The sequence below is a fragment of the Bos indicus genome, chromosome 3 (assembly GCF_029378745.1).
Source record: "Bos indicus isolate NIAB-ARS_2022 breed Sahiwal x Tharparkar chromosome 3, NIAB-ARS_B.indTharparkar_mat_pri_1.0, whole genome shotgun sequence".
In the NCBI taxonomy this organism is placed as follows: Eukaryota; Metazoa; Chordata; class Mammalia; order Artiodactyla; family Bovidae; genus Bos; species Bos indicus.
This window is the reverse complement of record NC_091762.1, coordinates 98064484-98086597: the sequence shown is the minus strand read 5'-3', so window position 1 is coordinate 98086597 and position 22114 is coordinate 98064484. Positions and strand designations below refer to the sequence as shown.

The following is a 22114-nucleotide window of genomic DNA, read 5'->3' as shown; positions in this document are numbered from 1 at the left end:
AGTAAGCATCTTTTTATTTCATGGATGCAGTCACCATCTGCAGTGATTTTGGAGCCCAAGAAATTAAAATCTGCCACAGTTTCTACTATTTCTCCCTCTATTTGCCATGTAGTGATGGGACTGGATGCCATGATTTTTGTTTTCTGAATGTTGACCTTTAAGCCAACTTTTCACTCTCCTCTTGCACTTTCAAGAGGCCCTTTAGTTCTTCTTCACTTCCTGCCATAAAGGTCATGTCATCTGAATATTTGAGGTTATTGATATTTCTCCCAGCAATCTTGATTCCAGCTTGTGCTGTATCAATCCCGGTGTTTCTCAAGATGTAGTCTGCATATAAGTTAAATAAGCATGGTGACAACATACAGCTTTGATGTACTCCTTTTCCTATTTGGAACCAGTCTGTTGTTCCATATCCATTTCTAACTGTTGTTTCCTGACCTACATACATTTTCTCAAGAGGCAGGTCAGGTGGTCTGGTATTCCCGTCTCTTTCCGAATTTTCCACAGTTTATTGTGATCCACACAGTCAAAGGCTTTGGCGTAGTCAATAAAGCAGAAATAGTTGTTTTTCTGGGCTCTCTTGCTTTTTTGGTGATCCAGCGGTGGTTGGCAATTTGATCTCTGGTTCCTCTGCCTTTTCTAAAACCAGCTTGAACATCTGGAAGTTCATGGTTCACATACTGGCTTGGAGAATTTTGAGTATTACTTTGCTATCATGTGAGATGAGTGCAGTTGTGCAGTAGTTTGAGCATTCTTTGGCATTGCCTTTCTTTGGGATTGGAATGAACACTGACCTTTTCCAGTCCCATGGCCACTGCGAGTTTTCCAAATTTGCTGGCATATTGAGTCCAGCACTTTCACAGCATCATCTTTCAGGATTTGAAATAGCTCAACTGGAATTCCATCATCTCCACTCGCTTTGTTCATAGTGATGCTTTCTAAAGCCCACTTGACTTCACATTCCAGGATGTCTGGCCCTAGGTGAGTGACCACACCATCGTGGTTATCTGGGTCATGAAGATCTTTTTTGTACAGTTCTTCTGTGTATCCTTGCCACCTCTTCTTAATATCTTCTGCTTCTCTTAGGTCCATACCATTTCTGTCCTTTATTGTGCCCATCTTTGCATGAAATGTTCCCTTGGTATCTCTAATTTTCTTGAATAGATCTCTAGACTTTCCCATTCTATTGTTTCGTCTATTTCTTTGCACTGATCACTGAGGAAGGCTTTCTTATCTATCCTTGCTATTCTTTGGAACTCTGCATTCAAATGGGTGTATCTTTCCTTTTCTGTTTTGCTTTTCGCTTCCCTTCTTTTCATGGCTATTTGTAAGGCCTCCTCAGACAGCCATTTTGCTTTTTTGCATTTCTTTTCTTGGGGATGGTCTTGATCCCTGTCTACTGTACAATGTCAGGAACCTCCATCCATTGTTCATCAGGCACTCTTTATCAGATCTAGTCCCTTTAATCTATTTCTCACTTTCACTGAATAATCATTAGGGATTTGATTTAGATCATACCTGAGTAGTCTAGTGATTTTCCCTACTTCAATTTAAGTCTAAATTTGACAATAAGGAGTTCATGATCTGAGCCACAGTCAGCTCCCAGTCTTATTTTTGCTGACTGTATAGAGCTTCTCCATCTTTGGCTGCAAAAAATATAATCAATATGATTTCAGTGTTGAACATCTGTCGGTGTCCATGTGTAGTCTTCTCTTGTATTGTTGGAAGAGGGTGTTTGCTATGACCAGTGCATTCTCTTGGCAGAACTCTATTAGTGTTTGCCCTGCTTCATTCTGTACTCCAAGACCAGGTGTTTCTTGATATCCTACTTTTGCATTCCAGTCCCCTATAATGAAAAGGACATCTTTTTTGGGTGTTAATTCTAGAAGGACTTATAGGTCTTCATAGAACCGTTCAGCTTCTTCAGCATTACTGGTTGGGGCATAGACTTCGATTACTGTGATATTGAATAGAGGTTAGAGAGTATAAGGTAGGTTTTCTGAAATTTGGCAATGTTCTAATTCTTGACCTAGGTTGCAGTTACACAGGTGGTCATACTGTAATATTTCAGTCAGCTACTGTTAGAGATAGCAGGTTAAATGTATGCATATAGTTCCTTTCTGAACTCTCACTAAATGAATAAAGGAATTAAACACACACATACACACCAACTCACAATGACAAAACTAAAGAGAAAAAAATTTGAACAAAAGTGGTAACTGAGTTAACAGCCTAAAGAAAGAACCTTAAGCCAATAGAGAGAAAAGCTTAGAAGCAAGCTTTTTTATACTAAAGAACTCCTAAAAAACATAGCAATTGGTGGTACAATGTACCTTTGGCAATGACAAAATCAGTGGAGCTAAAACCAGAGAAATAACTGAAAATTTCAGAAACAGTCTACCCCATATCCTTCTTCTAACTTACTGCTAGGAAACTGCCCTTACCCATTCTCAGACACATGAGAGGGAGTTATTCTCTAAAGAGTTAGAACAGGAGGGTAAGGGGAGACGAATTGAAAGTTTTTTAGAGAAAGGAGAAGCAGAGGGAAGAAGAGGGTTAGGAGGAAGAGAAAAAGAAGTAACAGTAATAGTCACTGTTGTCCTCACTGTCATGGAAACAGCAAGTACAAATGAAAACAGGTAGATTAAGAATCTCAGCTATGTAATGAGATTTTACTATAGGTCCTTACACCACAAGGTTCTAAAAACAGGTCATCAAGTATATAGCTTCCAGGAGAAATATGTAAATGATTTTTCTACTGAATACGATCTGCTGAAGAGAAAAGACATTAAAAGATGCTGACATAATTTCCAATAAAATAGCTCAAGAAATCACCCTACAATAAAGTTCACACTGAAATCTCCATCCTAGAGGAACCCCAATAGACTTAGTAATTAGTGGCACCTCTGGGAAAAATTGAGGGCAGGAGGAGAAGGGAACGACAGAGGATAAGATGGTTGAATGGCACCACCAACTCAATGGACATGGGTTTGGGTGGACTCCAGGAGTTGCTGATGGACAAGGAGGCCTGGTGTGCTGTGGTTCATGGGGCCGCAAAGAGTTGGACACGACTGAGCAACTTAACTGGAACTGGAACTGGATGTTCCTATTGCCATTTTAATTGTTTGGGGTTGATTTTGTAGATCTTTTTTCTTCTCTTCTATTTCTTGACTATATAAGTCCCTTTAACATTTGTTGTAAAGCTGGTTTGGTGGTACGGTATTCTCTTAACTTTTGCTTGTCTGAAAAGCTTTTTATTTCTCCATCAATTTTGAATGAGATCTTTGCTGGCTACAGTAATCTTGGTTATAGATTTTTCCCTTTTGGTACTTCAAATGTATCCTGCTATTCCTTTCTGGCCTGCAGAGTTTCGGCTGAAAGATCAGCTGTTAAGCATATGGGGTTTCCCTTGAATGTTACTTGTTGCTTCTCCCTTGCTGCTTTTAATATTCTTTCTTTGTGTTTAGTCTTTGTTAGTTTGATTAATATGTGTCTTGGTGTGTTTCTCCTTGGGTTTATCCTGTATAGCACTCTTTGTGCCTCTTGGATTCGACTATTTCCTTTTCCATGTTGGGGAAATCTTCAACTATAATCTCTTCAAAAATTTTCTCATACCCTTTCTTCTTCTCTTCTTCATCTGGGACCCCTATAATTCAAATATTGGTGCATTTGATATTGTCCCAGAGATCTCTGCAACTATCCTCGGTTCTTTTCATTCTTTTTACTTTATTGTGCTCTTGAGAAGTTATTTCCACCATTTTATCTTCCAGCTCACTGATTCATTCTTCTGCTTCAGATATTCTGCTATTGATTCCTTCTAGAGTATTTTTAATTTCAATAATTGTTTTGTCTAGGTATGCTTATTCTCTAATTCCTCTAGGTCTTTGTTAATTGATTCTTGCATTTTCTCCATTTTGTTTTCAAGGTTTTTGATCATCTTTACTATAATTATTTTGAATTCTTTTTTAGGTAGTTTGCCTATTTCCTCTTCATTTACTTGGACTTCTGTGTTTCTAGTTTGTTCCTTCCTTTGTGTAGTATTTCTCTACCTTTTCACTATTTTTTAAAATCTTATTGTGTTTGAGGTCTCTTTTTCCCAGGTTTTAAAGTTGTAGAAAGAAACAAATCGTAAAGATTTGAGCAGAAATAAATGAAAAAGAAATGAAAGAAACAATAGTAAAGATTAATGAAATTAAAAGTGGGTTCTTTGAGAAGATAAACAAAAATTGACAAATCTTTATAAAAATAAACAAAATTGACAAGCCAGACTCATCAAGAAAAAAAGAGGGAAGAATCAAATCAACAAAATTAGAAATGAAAAAGGAGAGGTAACAAAAAACAATGCAGAAATACAAAGGATTATAAGAGACTATTATGAACAACTATATGGCAATAAAATGGATAACCTGGAAGAAATGGACAGATTCTTAGAAAAGTTCAATCTTCCAAAACTGAACCAGGAAGAAAGAGAAATTATGAACAACTCAACTATAAGCACTGAAATTGAAGCTGTGTTCAAAAATCTCCCAAAATATGAAAGTCCAGGACCAGATGGCTTCACAGGAGAACTCTATCAAACATTTAGAGAAGAGCTAATACTTATCCTTCTAAAACTCTTTCAAAAAATTACAGAGGAAGGAACACTTCCAAACTCATTCTACAAGGCCAATTAACCTGATACAAAAACCAGACAAAGACAACACAAAAAAAGAAAACTATAGTCCAATATCACTGATGAACACAGATGCAAAAATGCTCAACAAAATGTTAGCAAACAGAATTCAGCAACACATCAAAAGCTCAGATGCCATGATTGAGTTGGGTTTATTCCAGGAATGCAAGGATTCTTCAATATATGCAAATCAATGTGGTACAACATATTAACAAACTGAAAGGTAAAAACCATATGATAATCTCAATAGATGCAGAAAAATCCTTTGACAAAATTCAGCACCCATTTATGAATAAACTCTTCAAAAAGTGGGCATAAAAGGAACCTACCTTCACATAGTAAAGGCCATATATGATAAGTCTACAGCAAACATTATTCTCAATGGTGAAAAACTGAAAGCATTCCCCCTAAGATGAGGAACAAGACAAGGGTGTCCACTTGCACCACTATTATTCAACATAGTTTTGGATGTCGTAGCTACAGCAACCAGAGAAGAAAAAGAAATAAAAGGAATCCAGATCAGAAAAGAAGTAGTAAAGCTCTCACTGTTTGCAGATGACATGATACTGTACATAGAAAACCCTAAAGATAGTATCAGAAAATTACTAGAGCTAATGAGTGAATTTAGCAAAGTTGCAGGATATAAAATCAATACACAGAAATCACCTGCATTTCTATATACCAACAATGAAAAATCAGAAAGAGAAATTAAGGAATCAATCCCATTCACCACTGCAACAAAAAGAATTAAATACCTAGGAATAAACTTACCTAAGGAGACAAAAGAACTGTACACATAAAATTATAAGACAGTGATGAAAGAAATCAAAGATAACATAAACAGATGGAGAGATATTCCATGTTCCTGGTAGGAAGAATCAATATTGTAAAAATGATTATACTACCAAATGCAATCTACAGATTCAATGTGATCCCTGTCAAATTACCAATGGTATTTTTCACAGAACTAGAGCAAAAAATTTCACAATTCATATGGAAATACAAAAGACCCCAGATAACCAGAGCAGTCTTGAGAAAGAAGAATGGAGCTGGAGGAATCAATCTTCCTGACTTCAGATTGTATTTCAAAGCTACAGTCATCAAGGCAGTATGTTACTGACACAAAAACAGAAATACAGACCATTGGAACAAGATAGAAAGCCCAGAAATAAACCCATCCACCCATGGGTACCTCATTTCTGACAAAGGAGGCAAGAATATACAATGGGGCAAAGACAGCCTCTTCAATAAATGGTGCTGGGAAAACTGGACAGCTACATGTAAAAGAATGAAATTAGAACACTTCCTAACACCATACACAAAGATAAACTCAAAATGGATTAAAGACCTAAATGTAAGACCAAAAACTATGAAATTGTTAGACAAAAACATAGGCAGAACACTCCGACATAAAACAAAGCAAGATCCTCTATGACCTACCTCCTAGAGTAACGGAAATAAAAACAAAAGTAATCAAGTGAGACCTGATTAAACTTAAAAGCTTTTGCACTGCAAAGAAACTTTAAGCAAGGTGAAAAGACAACCCTCAGAATGGGAGAAAATAATAGCAAATAAAACAACTGACAAACGATTAATTTCCAAAATATACAAGCAGCTCATAGAACTCAATATCAGAAAAACAAATAATACAGTCAAAAAGTGGGGGAAAGACCTAAATAGACATTTCTCCAAAGAAGACACACAGATGGCTAACAAACACATGAAAAGATGCTCAACATCACTCATTATTAGAGAAATACAAATAAAAACTACAATGAGATATCACCTCACACTGGTCAGAATGGCCATCATCAAAAAGTCTACAAACAATAAATGCTGGAGAGGGTGTGGAGAAAAGGGAATGCTCTTGCACTGTTGGTGGGAATACAAACTGATACAGCCACTATGGAAGACAGTATGGAGATTCCTTTAAAAACTAGGAATAAAACCACCATATAACCCAGCAATCCCACTCCTAGTATATACCCTGAGGAACCAAAATTGAAAAAGACACATGTATCCCATTATTCATTGAAGCACTATTTACAATAGCTAGAGCATGGAAATAATCTAGATGTCCATCAACAGATGAATGGATAAAGAAATTGTGGTACAAATGCACAATGGAATATTACTCAGCCATAAAAAGGAACGTATTTGAGTCAGTTTTGATGAGGTGGATGAACCTAAAACCTATTACACAGAGTGAAGTGAGTCATAAAGAGAAAGATAAACATTGTATTCTTACACATATATACGGAATCCAGAAAAATGGTACTGAAGAATTTATTTACAGGGCAGCAGTAGAGAAACAGACATAGAGAATAGACGTATAGACATGGGGAGAAGGGAGGGGAGGGTGAGATGTATGGAAAGAGTAACATGGAAACTTCCATTAACATACATAAAATAGATAGCCAATGGGAATTTGTTGTATGGCTCAGGAAACTTAAACCAGGGCTGTGCATCAATCTAGAGGGGTGGGATGGGGAGGGAGATGGGAGGGAGGTTCAAAAGGGAGAGGATATATGTATACCTATGGATGAAAGTGAAAGAGGAGAGTGAAAAAGTTGGCTTAAAGCTCAACATTCAGAAAACTAAGATCATGGCATCTGGTCCCATCACTTCATGGCAAATAGATGGAGAAACAGTGGAAACAGTGTCACTTTATTTTGGGGAGCTCCAAAATCACTGCATTTGGTGATTACAGCCATGAAATTAAAAGATGCTTACTCCTTGGAAGGAAAGTCATGGTCAACCTAGATAGCATATTAAAAAGCAGAGATATTACTTTGCCAACAAAGGTCCATCTAGTCAAGGCTATGGTTTTTCCAGTGGTCATGGATGGATCTGAGAGTTGGACTGTAAAGAAGGCTGAGCGCTGAAGAATTGATGCTTTTGAACTGTGGTGCTGGAGAGGACTCTTGCGAGTCCCTTGGACTGCAAGGAGGTCCAACCAGTCCATCCTAAAGGAGACCAGTCCTAGGTGTTCATTGGAAGGACTGATGCTGAGGCTGAAACGCCACCTCATGCAAAGAGTTGACTCAGTGGAAAAGACCCTGATGCTGGGAGGGATTGGGGGCAGGAGGAGAAGGGGACGACAGAGGATGAGATGGCTGGATGGCATCACCGACTCAATGGACATGAGTTTGAGTAAACTCCGGGAGTTGGGAGGGACAGGGAGGCCTGGTGTGCTGCGATTCATGGGCTCGCAAAAAGTCAGACACGACTGAGCGACTGAACTGAACTGAACTGATGGCTGATTCATGTTGAGGTTTGACGGAAAACAACAAAATTCTATAAAGCAATTATCCTTCTATAAAAAAAAAATTTTAAAAGAAAGACTTTAAATTACTAAAGAAAAAGCTTTTACAGAACTGATGTTCCTGGAAACCAAATAGTAAGTTCCAATTACTGGAACATATAATTAGTCCCATTTTACTGTTGTTTTTTTATCTTATAACTAAGTAATGACAATTTCCCTTCTTTCTCTGTAAAAATTCAAATTTTTACATGTACTTTCAGTGTGAGTTACAAAGTAAATGTACTACAGTATTCCAGAAATCTTAGTCATGTGCAGCAAGTCAAAAGCTATAGTAAACTTCTTAAGAGACAGTGCCAGAATACCATTAATCCTTTGTACCAACAAGAGTAATCGCTATAACAATTTCCAATAAATGTCTATTTATCCGCTTTAACTACAAGGGCAATTGGTGGGAATGCATTTGCCATCATGGATTTAAAATATGAATCCTGAGTCCTACAAGCTCTCCTGATGACTGAGGCAGGGAGTCTCTCACTCACAGACACTGAAGGATTTATTCTCAGGCTTCAAATCTTCACGTGAAAGCATTTTAAATACTGCAGACACAAAACAAGCAGCAAATCTCAGAAGCGATAAAGCAGGGGCTATAATGAAACTGCTATTTTTCCCTATAGGCAAGAGAAAACAATAGGGACAGCTAGTAATCTACTGCAATAAAAATAAAGATCTTATCTTCTCTTTATCCAAACGTTGAAGGGTATGATACCAAGGTAGTTATTAATATATTACAAATTTTCAAATACAAAATATATTTCCTAATCAAAGGATTATAGTACAAACAGGTATCCTTCAATTGCACAGTTCCAGCACTCATGAAAAGAGTAATGAGAGGCAGTTATATGATATTTATGGTATTTTATTTAACTCCTTTGAACATTAAACATCTAGTATGTATCAGGTATTGTCATATGCACACAGCAGCCACAAAAAAGGAAAAGTCAATGCTCTTATGAAACTATCATTCTGATGAGAGAAAAAATAAAAAATAATGTATCAGTGCTAAGAAGAAAAACAGGAGGACTATCTCCATCCCTATTTACCCTGAGCAGTACCCTTTTCACAGCTGTTGTCTTAGTGGAAATACTAAAAACACTCTCTTATGCGCAAAGTATCCTGCTAGAAGATAGGATAACCTTAAAGACAACGGGATAGAGATGGAGATATTGACCAAAAGGCGATGCCATTATTAAATACTTGGATGAGAAAAGATCTCTCATTATGATGATAAATTTGAGGAAGGACTGGAGAGAAGAGAGGGAGCAAGCAATACCCACATCTGCAAGAAAAGCTTTGAAGGCTGTATATTTGTGGCAGTATGTAGCTCACCCTTGAACAATGTGAGGGCCAGGGGTGCCCATTTTCTCTGCAAAAATCCACATACAGCTTATAGTCAGCCCTCCATATTGGTTTCTCCGTGTAAGTGGTTCCTCCATATCTGTTCAGTTCAGTTCAGTTGAGTCGCTCAGTCCTATCCGACTCTTTGCGAGCCCATGAATCGCAGCACACCAGGCCTCCCTGTCCATCACCAACTCCCAGAGTTTACTCAAACTCATGTCCATCGAGTCGGTGATGCCATCCAGCCATCTCATCCTCTGTCATCCCCTTCTCCTCCTGCCCCCAATCCCTCCCAGCATCAGGGTCTTTTCCAATGAGTCATCACTTTGCATGAGGTGGCCAAAGTATTGGAGTTTCAGCTTCAGCATCAGTCCTTCCAATGAACACCTAGGACTGATCTGCTTTAGAATGGACTGCTTGGATCTCCTTGCAGTCCAAGGGACTCTCAAGAGTCTTCTCCAACACCACAGTTCAAAAGCATCAATTCTTCGGTGCTCAGTTTTCTTCACAGTCCAACTCTCAGATCCATACACGACCACTGGAAAAACCATAGCCTTGACTAGATGGACCTTTGTTGGCAAGTAATGTCTATGCTTTTTAATATGCTATCTAGGTTGACCATAACTTTCCTTCCAAGGAGTAAGCATCTTTTAATTTCATGGCTGCAATCACCATCTGCAGTGATATTGGAGCCCCGAAAAATAAAGTCTGTTTATTTGTTTCCCCATCTATTTGCCATGAAGTGATGGGACTGGATGCCATGATCTTAGTGTTCTGAAAGGTGAGCTTTAAGCCAACTTTTTCACTCTCCTCTTTTACTTTCATGAAGAGGCTCTTTAGTTCTTCTTCACTTTCTGCCATAAGGGTAGTGTCATCTGCATATCTGAGGTTATTGATATTTCTCCTGGCAATCTTGATTCCAGCTTGTGCTTCATCCAGCCCAGCGTTTCTCATGATGTACTCTACATATAAGTTAAATAAGCAGGATGACAATATATAGCCTTGATATACTCCTTTTCCTATTTGGAACCAGTCTGTTGTTCCATGTCCAGTTCTAACTGTTGCTTCCTGACCTGCATATAGGTTTCTCAAGAGCCAGGTCAGGTGGTCTGGTATTCCCATCTCTTTCAGAATTTTCCACAGTTTATTGTGATCCACATAGTCAAAGGCTTTGGCATAGTCAATAAAGCAGAAATACATGTTTTTCTGGAACTCTCTTGCTTTTTCCATGATCCAGTGGATGTTGGCAATTTGATCTCTGGTTTCTCTGCCTTTTCTAAAACCAGCTTGAACATCAGGAAGTTCACGCTTCACGTATTGCTGAAGCCTGGCTTGGAGAATTTTGAGCATTACTTTACTACCATGTGACATGAGTGCAATTGTGCGGTAGTTTGAGCATTCTTTGGCATTGCCTTTCATTGGGATCGGAATGAAAACTGACCTTTTCCAGGCCTGTGGCCACTGCTGAGTTTTCCAAATTTGCTAGCATATTGAGTGCAGCACTTTCACAGCATCATCTTTCAGGATTTGAAAGAGCTCAACTGGAATTCCATCACCTCCACTAGCTTTGTTTGTAGTGATGCTTTCTAAGGCCGACTTGACTTCACATTCAGGATGTCTGGCTCTAGGTGAGTGATCACACCATCATGATTATCTGGCTTGTGAAGATCTTTTTTGTACAGTTCTTCTGTGCATTCTTGCCACCTCTTCTTAGTATCTTCTGTTTCTGTTAGGTCCATACCATTTCTGTTCTTTATCGAGCTTTGCATGAAATGTTCCCTTGGTATCTCTAATTTTCTTGAAGAGATCTCTAGTCCTTCCCATTCTGTTGTTTTCCTCTATTTCTTTGCATTGACTGCTGAGGAAGGCCTTCTTATCTCTCCTTGCTATTCTTTGGAACTCTGCCTTCAGATGCTTATATCTTTCCTTTTCTCCTTTGCTTTTCACTTCTCTTCTTTTCACAGCTATTTGTAAGGCCTCCCCAGACAGCCATTTTGCTTTTTTGTATTTCTTTTTCTTGGGGATGGTCTTGATCCCTGTCTCCTGTACAATGTCACAAACCTCCATCCATAGTTCATCAAGCACTCTATCAGATCTAGTCCCTTAAATCTATTTCTCACTTCCACTGTATAATCATAAGGGATTTGATTTAGGTCATACCTGAATGGTCTAGCGGTTTTCCCTACTTTCTTCAATTTAAGTCTGAATTCGGCAATAAGGAGTTCATGATCTGAGCCACAGTCCCTATCTGTAGTTCCTCCTAATCTGTGGTTCAGCATCCATGGAGTCAACCAACCAAAGACCATGCACTGTAGTATTTACTATAGAAAAAATCTGTGTATAAGTGAACCTGTGCAACTCAAATCTGTGTTGTCCAAGGTTCAAGTGCATTGTGTGTGTGAGAGACACAGTGTGTGCTATGTAAGAGAGAGAGAGAGTGTGTGTATCTACAGAAGAGAACCTACAAACCTTCAATGAGAAAGGATGAAAATTCAGTTTCAATAGAGAAGTCTACATGGTAGCAAACTTTTCATTCTCTTTCTTACCTAAAAATGGCTCTCAACAAATAGCTTTCATCATAACTATAATTTTATTCTGGTAAATTCCAGAATTAAAACCATTTCCCTAAGGAGACTGCCTTCTCTATGAATGCAAAATCACCCTATATAGCTTTTAATGTCACTGGCCCTCATATATTACTTTGTATTTATGTATTATAAATATATATTTCACCAGAGACTTAATGTGGTTCTGGGCCTCTAGAGGCTCCTTACAGGTTCAGATATGGTATGAATAGAATGTGGCAGTTCCCAAATAATAAAGAGTAATAACACACTACCAATAAAAATAAGCAAGGATATTTTAAGTGTTTCCTGTGTGCCAAGACTTTTCTAAGCACTCTGTCTGAGGTTACTCAAGGATCTGACCATTCATCAGAATGCCCAATTTAAGAGGGTCCTTGGATATCCTTGAGCATTTGCACAATCCACCAAAACAAAAAACAAAAACAGATCCTTACCTCTCACCGTACACACAAAAATTAACTCATAATGGACCACAGGCATATATGTAAAGAAAAAAATTATAAACTTTGTAGAAGAAACGGGAAAATTTTTGTGACCTTGGTAAAGCAAACATTTCACCAAACATATGATCCCATTAAAGGAAAAAAAAAAGTTGTTAACGTGGACTTCCTTTGTTCTTCAGAAAGTGAAAAGTGTTAGTCGCTCAGTTGTGTTCAACTCTTTGCAACCCCATGGACTGCAGCCCACCAGGCTCCGCTGTCCATGGGCTTTTCCAGGCAGGAATACTGGAGTGAGTTGCTATTCTCTTCTCCAGAGGATATTCCTAATCCAAGGATCAAACCCAGGTCTCCTGCATTTCAGGCAGATTCTTTACCCTGAGCCATAAGAAGACACCATTAAAAGAATGAAAAAATTAAAATAGGATGAAGTATTTACCAATCTTATATCTGATTAAGGACTTATATTTAGAATATGTTTAAAAAGAAAAAAAAAACTTGATAAGAAGACAAACTACCCAGTTCAAAATGAATAAAATATTTGAATAAGCATTTTACAAGAAAAGGTATATGAAGGATGCTCAAGAGTATTAAAATGCAAATTAAAAATACGGGAAATCACTACACATCCATCAGAATGACTATATTCCAAAAAGACTAACATTATCAAATCTTGGGGATGATATGGAACATGTTCATACTTTGCTGGTGGGAATGTAAAATGGTACAGTAACTTTAGAAAGGGCTTCTCAGGTGGGGCTAGTGGTAAAGAACACATCTGCCAATGCAGGAGACACAAGAGACACAGGTTTGGTCCATGGGTTGGGAAGATATTCTGGAGGCGGGTATGGCAAGCCACTCCAGTATTCTTTCCTGGAGAACCCCATGGACAGAGGAGCCTGGCGGGCTACAGTCCTTAGGGTTACAAAGAGTCGGACATGACTGAAGTGACTCAGCATGCACACACTCAACTTTAGAATACAGGCTGAGAGTTTAAGTTAAACATATACTTAGCATACAACCCAGCATGCATCCATATACTCATAGCAAATTGCTCATAATAGTCAAAAACCGAAAGAATCCAAACATCCGTCAAATAGTGAATGGAAAGGGAAAAAAAGTTCTATGAACAGAGTATCATTCATCAACAAAAAGGAATGAACTACTAAATGTAGAACAACACGGATAAACCTCAAAAACATTATTCCAAGTAAAAGAAGTCAGACACAAAAGACAACATATTACATAAATCCATTTAAATAAAATTTCTAGGAAAGAAAAATATACAAAGATGAAAAAAGATCAGTGTTGTTGGGACTGAAGTACACATAGAAACTGAGTACAAATAGGCATTAGGAAATATGAGGTGATAGAATATTCTAAACTAGATTGTGGTGATGGCTCACAACTATATACATTTTCTAGAAATCACTTAACTACATTTACAATGGGTAAATTTTGTGATATGTAAGTTATACCTCACTATAGCTGTTAAGGAAGGAAAGGAGAGATGACCCCACTTTTCATATAAGAACAGTATTTCAAGCTCACTACCTTGTTGATATGGAGAAGGAATGGCAACCCACTCCAATAATCTTGCCAGGAATCCCATGGACAGAAGAGCTGGCGGGCTACAGTCCATTGGGTCACAAGAGTCGGACACGACTTAGCGACTAAACCACCAACCACATTGCTGATGAGGGAAATTAATAGAAGAATTCCAGCTAACAAATACAGAAAAAAGACAATATTAGAAAAACCACATTTGGTAACTGCTAATGAAAACATGGGTCTCAAGGAATACTAAAGCTATCAGATGAAAGACTGTAGAGGAAATTTATTATGGAATAACATCAGGCTGATACTGCCTGAAGCAAAAAAGATCAATCTTAATATCACCAAACTTAAGACAATCAGATATTATATGCCACCTGATATGATGTAATAAATACAGAACACCAATTATGAAGGATTCTTCTAGGGGGAAAAAAAAGAAGCCTGAATTGAACCAAACCTTTAGGTCTAATCAGTTTACATAACACTCTTGCCCAAAAGAAAATAAAATAGGCACAAATTAAACAAAACCTTTAGCTCTAATTATCCGTTTACATAATACAAGTGATGAATAAGCTAAACAACACTTTAAGGAAGCAATCAACCAAATCCAAACTATAGGATATGCTAAAGAACTTGATTTTTCTAAAAAACTCAAGCATTAGGGGGGGCGGGGGGAAAGTGAGAGATACTATTACAGAAAAAAATAAACCTAAGAGCTAAATAGCCATAAACAGAATATGAACCAATGGGATCCTGATTTTAACAAAACAACTGTATAAAGACATTTTGATGACAACTGGAGAAATTTGCACAATGACTAAATATTTGATGTTAACAGGGAACTATTACTATTTTTGTTAGGTATGATACCAGTATAGAGGTTTTATTTAAAAAAAAAAAAACAACTATCAATTAGAGGTCATGCCAGAATATTTGCAATGAAATAATGTATGTAGAGAATTTTCTTTTAAATATTCCAACTTTTCTTTAAGTGTCAGGGTGAGAGAGTCAATTCCTAGGCAGATTGATAAGAAGTCCAGGGTCCCCAAGGAGGAGAAAGGGTTCTGGGCCTCTCAAAGTGGAGATGGGGTCTGGAATTCTCAAGGAGAAGGAAAAGACAAACTTTTTTTGTCTACATTTCTTGCTGCTGCTGCTAAGTCACTTCAGTCATGTCCAACTCTGTGTGACATCATAAACCGCAGCCCACCAGGCTCCGCGGTCCCTGGGCTTCTCCAGGCAAGAACACTGGAGTGGATTGCCATTTCCTTCTCAAATGCATGAAAGTGAAAAGTGAAAGTGAAGTCGCTCAGTTGTGTCCAACTCTTCCTGACTCCATGGACTGCAGCCTACCAGGCTCCTCCGTCCATGGGATTTTCCAGGCAAGAGTACTGGAGTGGGTTGCCATTGCCTTCTTCAGTTCACTTCAGTTGCTCAGTCATGCCGACTCTTTGCGAACCCATGAATCGCAGCACGCCAGGCCTCCCTGTCCATCACCAACTCCCGGAGTTCACTCAAACTCACATCCATCAACTCAGTGATGCCATACAGCCATCTCATCCTCTGTTGTCCCCTTCTCCTCCTGCCCCCAATCCCTCCCAGCATCAGAGTCTTATCCAATGAGTCAACTTTTTGCATGAGGTGGCCAAAGTACTGGAGTTTCAGCTTTAGCATCATTCCTTCCAAAGAAATCCCAGGGCTGATCTCCTTCAGAATGGACTGCTTGGATCTCCTTGCAGTCCAAGGGACTCTGAAGAGTCTTTGCCAACACCACAGTTCAAAAGCATGAGCCTTCTTCACAGTTTAACTCTCACATCCATACATGACCAGTGGAAAAATCATAGCCTTGACTAGATGGACCTTTGTTGGCAAAGTAATATCTCTGCTTTTGAATATGCTATCTAGGTTGGTCATAACTTTCCTCCCAAGGAGTAAGCATCTTTTAATTTCATGGCTGCAGTCACCATCTGCAGTGATGGGACCAGATGCCATAATCTTCATTTTCTGAATGTTGAGCTTTAAGCCAACTTTTTCACTCTTCTCTTTCACTTTCATCAAGAGGCTTTTTAGTTCCTCTTCACTTTCTGCCATAAGGGTGGTGTCATCTGCATATCTGAGGTTATTGATATTTCTTCCAGAAATCTTGATTCCAGCTTGTGCTTCCTCTAGTCCAGCGTTTCTCATGATGTACTCTGCATAGAAGTTAAATAAGCAGGGTGACAATATATAGCCTTGATATACTCCTTTTCCTATTTGGAACCAGTCTGTTGTTCCATGTCCAGTTCTAACTGTTGCTTCCTGACCTGCATACAGATTTCTCAAGAGGCAGGTCAGGTGGTCTGGTATTCCCATCTCTTTCAGAATTTTCTACAGTATTGTGATCCACACAGTCAAAGGCTTTGGCATAGTCAATAAAGCAGAAATACATGTTTTTCTGGAATCTCTTGCTTTTTTCATGATCCAGCGGATGTTGGCAATTTGATCTCTGGTTCCTTTGCCTTTTCTAAAACCAGCTTGAACATCAGGAAGTTCACAGTTCACGTACTGCTGAAGCCTGGCTTGGAGAATTTTGAACATTACTTTACTACCATGTGACATGAGTGCAATTGTGTGGTAGTTTGAGCATTCTTTGGCATTGCTTTTCTTTGGGATTGGAATGAAAACTGACCTTTTCCAGGCCTGTGGCCACTGCTGAGTTTTCCAAATTTGCTGGCATATTGAGTGCAGCACTTTCACAGTATCATCTTTCAGGATTTGAAAGAGCTCAACTGGAATTCCATCACCTCCACTAGCTTTGTCATAGTCATGCTTTCTAAGGCCCACTTGACTTCACATTCCAGGATGTCTGGCCCTAGGTGAGTGATCACATCATCGTGATTATCTGGGTCATGAAGATCTTTTTTGTACAGTTCTTCTGTGCATTCTTGCCACCTCTTCTTAGTATCTTCTGCTTCTGTTAGGTCCATACCATTTCTGTCCTTTATCGAGCCTATCTTTGCATGAAATGTTCCCTTGATATCTCTACTTTTCTTGAAGAGATCTCTAGTCTTTCCCATTCTATTGTTTTCCTCTATTTCATTGCACTGATTGCTGAGGAAGGCTTTCTTATCTCTCCTTGCTATTCTTTGGAACTCTGCCTTCAGATGCTTATATCTTTCTTTTTCTCCTTTGCTTTTCGCTTCTCTTCTTTTCACAGCTATTTGTAAGGTCTCCTCAGACAGCCATTTTGCTTTTTTGCATTTCTTTTTCTTGGGGATGGTCTTGATCCCTGTCTCTTGTCAATGTCATGAACCTCTGTCCATGGTTCATCAGGCACTCTGTCTATCAGATCTAGTCCCTTAAATCTATTTCTCACTTCCACTGTATAATCATAAGGGGTTTGATTTAGGTCATACCTGAATAGTCTAGTGGTTTTCCCTACTCTATCTATCAGATCTAGGCCCTTAAATCTATTTCTCACTTCCACTGTATAATCATAAGGGATTTGATTTAGGTCATATCTGAATGGTCTACTGGTTTTTCCCTACACAGCCTTGTCTAACACAATGAAACTAAGCCATGCCCTGTGAGGCAACCCAAGATGGGCAGGTCATGGTGGAGAGATCTGACAGAATGTGGTCCATTGCAGAAGGAAATGGCAAACCACTTCAGTATTATTGCCTTGAGAACCCCATGAACAGTATGAAAAGGCAAAATGATAGGATACTGAAAGAGGAACTCCCCAGGTCAGTAGGTGCCCAATATGTTACTGGAGATCAGTGGAGAAATAACTCCAGAAAGAATGAAGGGATGGAGCCAAAGCAAAAACAATACCCAGTTGTGGGTGCGACTGGTGATAGAAGCAAGGTCTGATGCTATAAAGAGCAATATTGCATAGGAACCTGGAATGTCAGGTCCACGAATCAAGGCAAATTGCAAGTGGTCAAACAAGAGACGGCAAGAGTGAATGTCAACATTCTAGGAATCAGCGAACTGAAATGGACTGGAATGGGTGAATTTAACTCAGATGACCATTATATCTACTACTGCAGACAGGAATCCCTCAGAAGAAATGGAGTACCCATCATGGTCAACAAAAGAGTCCGTAATGCAGTACTTGGATGCAATCTCAAAAACGACAGAATGATCTCTGTTCGTTTCCAAGGCAAACCATTTAATATCACAGTAATCCAAGTCTATGCCCCAACCAGTAACGCTGAAGAAGCTGAAGTTGAATGGTTCTATGAAGACCTACAAGACCTTTTAGAACTAACACCCAAAAAAGATGTCCTTTTCATTATAGGGGACTGGAATGCAAAAGTAGGAAGTCAAGAAACACCTGGAATAACAGGCAAATTTGGCCTTGGAATACGGAATGAAGCAGGGCAAAGACTAATAGAGTTTTGCCAAGAAAATGCACTGGTCATAGCAAACACCCTCTTCCAACAACATAAGAGAAGACTCTACACGTGGACATCCCTAGATGGTCAACACTGAAATCAGACTGATTATGTTCTTTTCAGCCAAAGATGGAGAAGCTCTATATAGTCAACAAAAACAAGACCGGGAGCTGACTATGGCTCAGATCATGAACTCCTTATTACCAAATTCAGACTTAAATTGAAGAAACTAGGGAAAACCACTAGACCATTCAGGTATGACCTAAATCAAATCCCTTATGATTGCCTTCTTAGTCTTAGTCAATTACACAACTCAGTTTAAACTCTGTACTAGGGATTATACAACAACAATGTATCCTGCTTGAGGATAGTTTCTCCTTCCTGAAAATGTTCTGACTAGTCTTGATAGTTTAGAATGTATATTATGGGAGTAGGTCTGGTAGTATCTTTCTATTGTTAAATTCTAATCTTGTTATCATAAAATGTAAATTGTGGGAGTGGGTCTGGTAAAATTTTCACAAACTCCAGACATTCTTTTGATTCATTGTAATAACTAATTAAAAGGTATATAATTCCATTGCTAACACTAGCAAAGGGGGGGGCACTCTCTGTCCCACTTCTGATAACTGTGCCAGAAGCTTTCTCTATCTCTTTTATACTTTAATAAAACTTTATTACACAAAAGCTCTGAGTGATCAAGCCTTGTCTCTGGCTCCGGATTGAATTCTTCTCCTCCGAAGGCCAAGAATCCCGGCGTCTTTCGTGGTTCAGCAACAACCTTTCAAGGGTTAACATACAGTACAATAGGCAAATGTCAAAAACTATTAAAGCTGATAGGTATTATGGGATTTCAGCACTCCACCCTTTCTACTTTTAGTATGGTTTTAATTTTCATATCAGTAAGGTTAGGACACAACAAAAAGTTGCAAAACTGAGAAGAAAATAAGAGAAAAAGGAGCCCAAAGCTCACCAGAGAGGTCAGGGATAAAGACTCTCGTGAAGTCATCAGAAGACAGGTTAAAAACAAAAGACAGGTAAAACATGAAGCCAAGTGCTTGGAGAATATCATATAAGGAGAGAGTAGAAACTAAGTAAAGAGAGACCACAGAAGTAAAGCCAGAAGAATGCCAATATTTAAAGACAGGATGGACAAACATGAATTTGAGAAAGATACCAAAAAGTAGAATATCAGTGACAAGAGAAGAGACTTAACAGCAAAATTGAATCAGGGAAATCAAGGCAAGAAAGATTCCAGATAATAATAATCATCAAGTACCCTTCTTAGAGTTCCTAAATTTCAAATCAAAGAGAAAAATAATCATGTTTAACAAAATTTCAGCATGATGAGAGAAATAATTATCTTCATATTTTCTGAGATGTACAGTTTACCAGATACTGAACAAAATGTTCAAAAAAATTATAAGCCATTTACCCACTAGCACCTGGTGGCTCAAATGGCAAAGAATCTGCCTGCAATGTAGGAGATCTGGGTTTGATCCCTGTGTAGGAAAGATCTCCTGGAGAAGGATTTCCAAGGGTAGAAATGAACCAGCCCTATTTCTATCCATATGTCCAGATTCTAGCATGGTGCCAAGTTGCAATGCTTCTATATTGCCAGACTCCCAGTGGGGTGCAAACCCCATGGAAGGGACAGCTGACACTGATGAGGCTCAATATCGTTGGTGTTTTGAGCCACAGTTATACATTAGACCAATCTGGTAATTCCTAATCCCTTTCTGATTACAAAGATAAGTAACAGAGCTTTTCACTTCATATTCAAAACTTGAATAACTTCTCCCCAATATACTTTGCATTGATGTTCCCACAAATAACTGGATCTTTTTATAGTTGGTTCCTAGCACTTTGAGGAACTTACTGCTAACCACAACCTTGAAAATGTTGCTTTCAAATAATTGATTTATATACTATGTACAATAAAAACACAAAAGCAAATATATATTTTAAGCTACTATTACTTTAATCTTCTATTATTTACTCTCTTGACTTGATGTTAAAGCTGAAACTCTAATACTTTGGCCACCTGATGCAAAGAGCTGACTCATTTGAAAAGACCCTGATGCTGGGAAAGAATGAGGGCAGGAGGAGAAGGGGACGACAGAGGATGAGATGATTGGATGGCATCACTGACTCAACAGACATGGCTTTGGGTGAACTCCGGGAGTTGGTGATGGACAGGGAGCCTGGCATGCTGAGGTTCATGGGGTTGCAAAGAGTCAGACATGACTGAGCGACTGAACTGAACTGAACTGACTTGCAACACGATGAGGTTAAAGACAGATTTTTGTATGCAGGGCAGAATCCCACTTAACACGAATCATAATCCTTACATCATTAACAACCCATAACATCTTAGTCAATAAAAAGTTCAAATAACTCTTTTTGTTATTTACAGATCAAACCCAGAAAAAGGAAAGATTCCCCATCTCTGCAGCACATGTATTTTTTTTTATTATTGCTTCCAGGTATATTCCGAAATTCTAAAAAAAGTAGGAAAAGAAAAAAGGCCTCACCTTGAGATTTATCAAGTTCTTATTAGACCCTCTTTGACTTTTATCTAACTCAGGACTAAATATCATAATTCTAAAATCTCTCAGAATCAGGAATTAAGAGTTAAAAACTTACATTCAAGCTGTGCAACCACATCTCCAGGGTCCACTGCTTCAGGGAACACCTATGAGAGAAGGCAGAGAGAAGAAGGATGGAGAAGAGAAAGTAAAAGGAAGACATATATGAGACAGTCTTTGTGCTTTCCTTCTCTTTACCAGAATATTCCTTTCCCAACCAAAGAAACTTTTGACATTATTGAGAATTGTCACTTCTCTGTTTCCCATGATCACCATGCAAGATTTTACCAACAAAAAAAAATTACAGCTGGCTCTGCTTCCCTCTCCAATTTCATCTGCTAGCAGTCCTCTCTTTGTTACCATGGTCATATTTGCCTTCTTGCTGTTCCTCCTGCTCAGTAAGCTTATTCCCAAGAAGACACCTTTATATTTGCTGTTCCTCTGCTTAGAATGCTTCTACCCTAGACATTTAAATACTACCTCATAATTCAGACTCAATTTCAATGTTATTGCCTTCTCTGACCACCACCTTCAAAACAGACAATCCTCTTAATCCCTCTGTTCCCTTACCCTCCCTTTATTCTCTTCATGACAACTCAGTTCAGTTTAGTCGCTGTCGTGTTCAATTCTTTGCACCCCCATGGACTGCAGCATGCCAAGCCTCCCTGTCCATCATCAACTCCCAGAGTTTACTCAAACCCATGTCCATTGAGTCAGTGATGCCATTCAACCATCTCATCCTCTGTCGTCCCTTTCTCCTCCCACCTTCAATCTTTCCCAGCATCAGGATCTTTTCAACTGAGTCAGTTCTTCGCATCAGGTGGCCAAAGTATTGGAGTTTCAGCTTCAACATCAATCCTTCCAATGAATATTCAGGACTGATTTCCTTTAGGATGGACTGGTTGGATCTCCAGTCCAAGGGACTCTCAAGAGTCTTCTCCGACACCACAGTTCATGACACTCACCGTCTAAAAGTGTATTACTCATGCATTTACTTGATTACTGTTTGTTTTTCCTATTATAATGAAAGCTCCAAGAGGGGAAAATGTTTGTCTTATTTATTCAGTGCCTAGAATAGTACATAGAACAGAGCTGGTACTCAGTATTTATTCCTGGAGAAGAGAAAGGAAAATAAGAAAGGAAGTAAGGAGGAAGGGAAGAAAGGGAAGGAAAGAAGGAGGGAAGTCGGAAAGGAAACAAAGGTGAGGAATACAATTGGTAAGAATTAATCAAAAGCATCAG

General features: G+C 38.7%; 1 protein-coding gene across 3 annotated transcripts in view; it reads right to left on the bottom strand.

Annotated features, from left to right (window-relative positions):
* SPATA6 (spermatogenesis associated 6) overlaps positions 1-22114 on the bottom strand; it is a 183450-nt gene that overhangs the window by 133188 nt on the left and 28148 nt on the right. For all 3 annotated transcript variants that reach the window (XM_019957509.2, XM_019957510.2, XM_070786581.1), the window contains exon 3: positions 20931-20979. In XM_019957509.2, coding sequence (XP_019813068.1) covers positions 20931-20979 — 49 coding nt within the window. The remainder of the gene's footprint in view (positions 1-20930; positions 20980-22114) is intronic.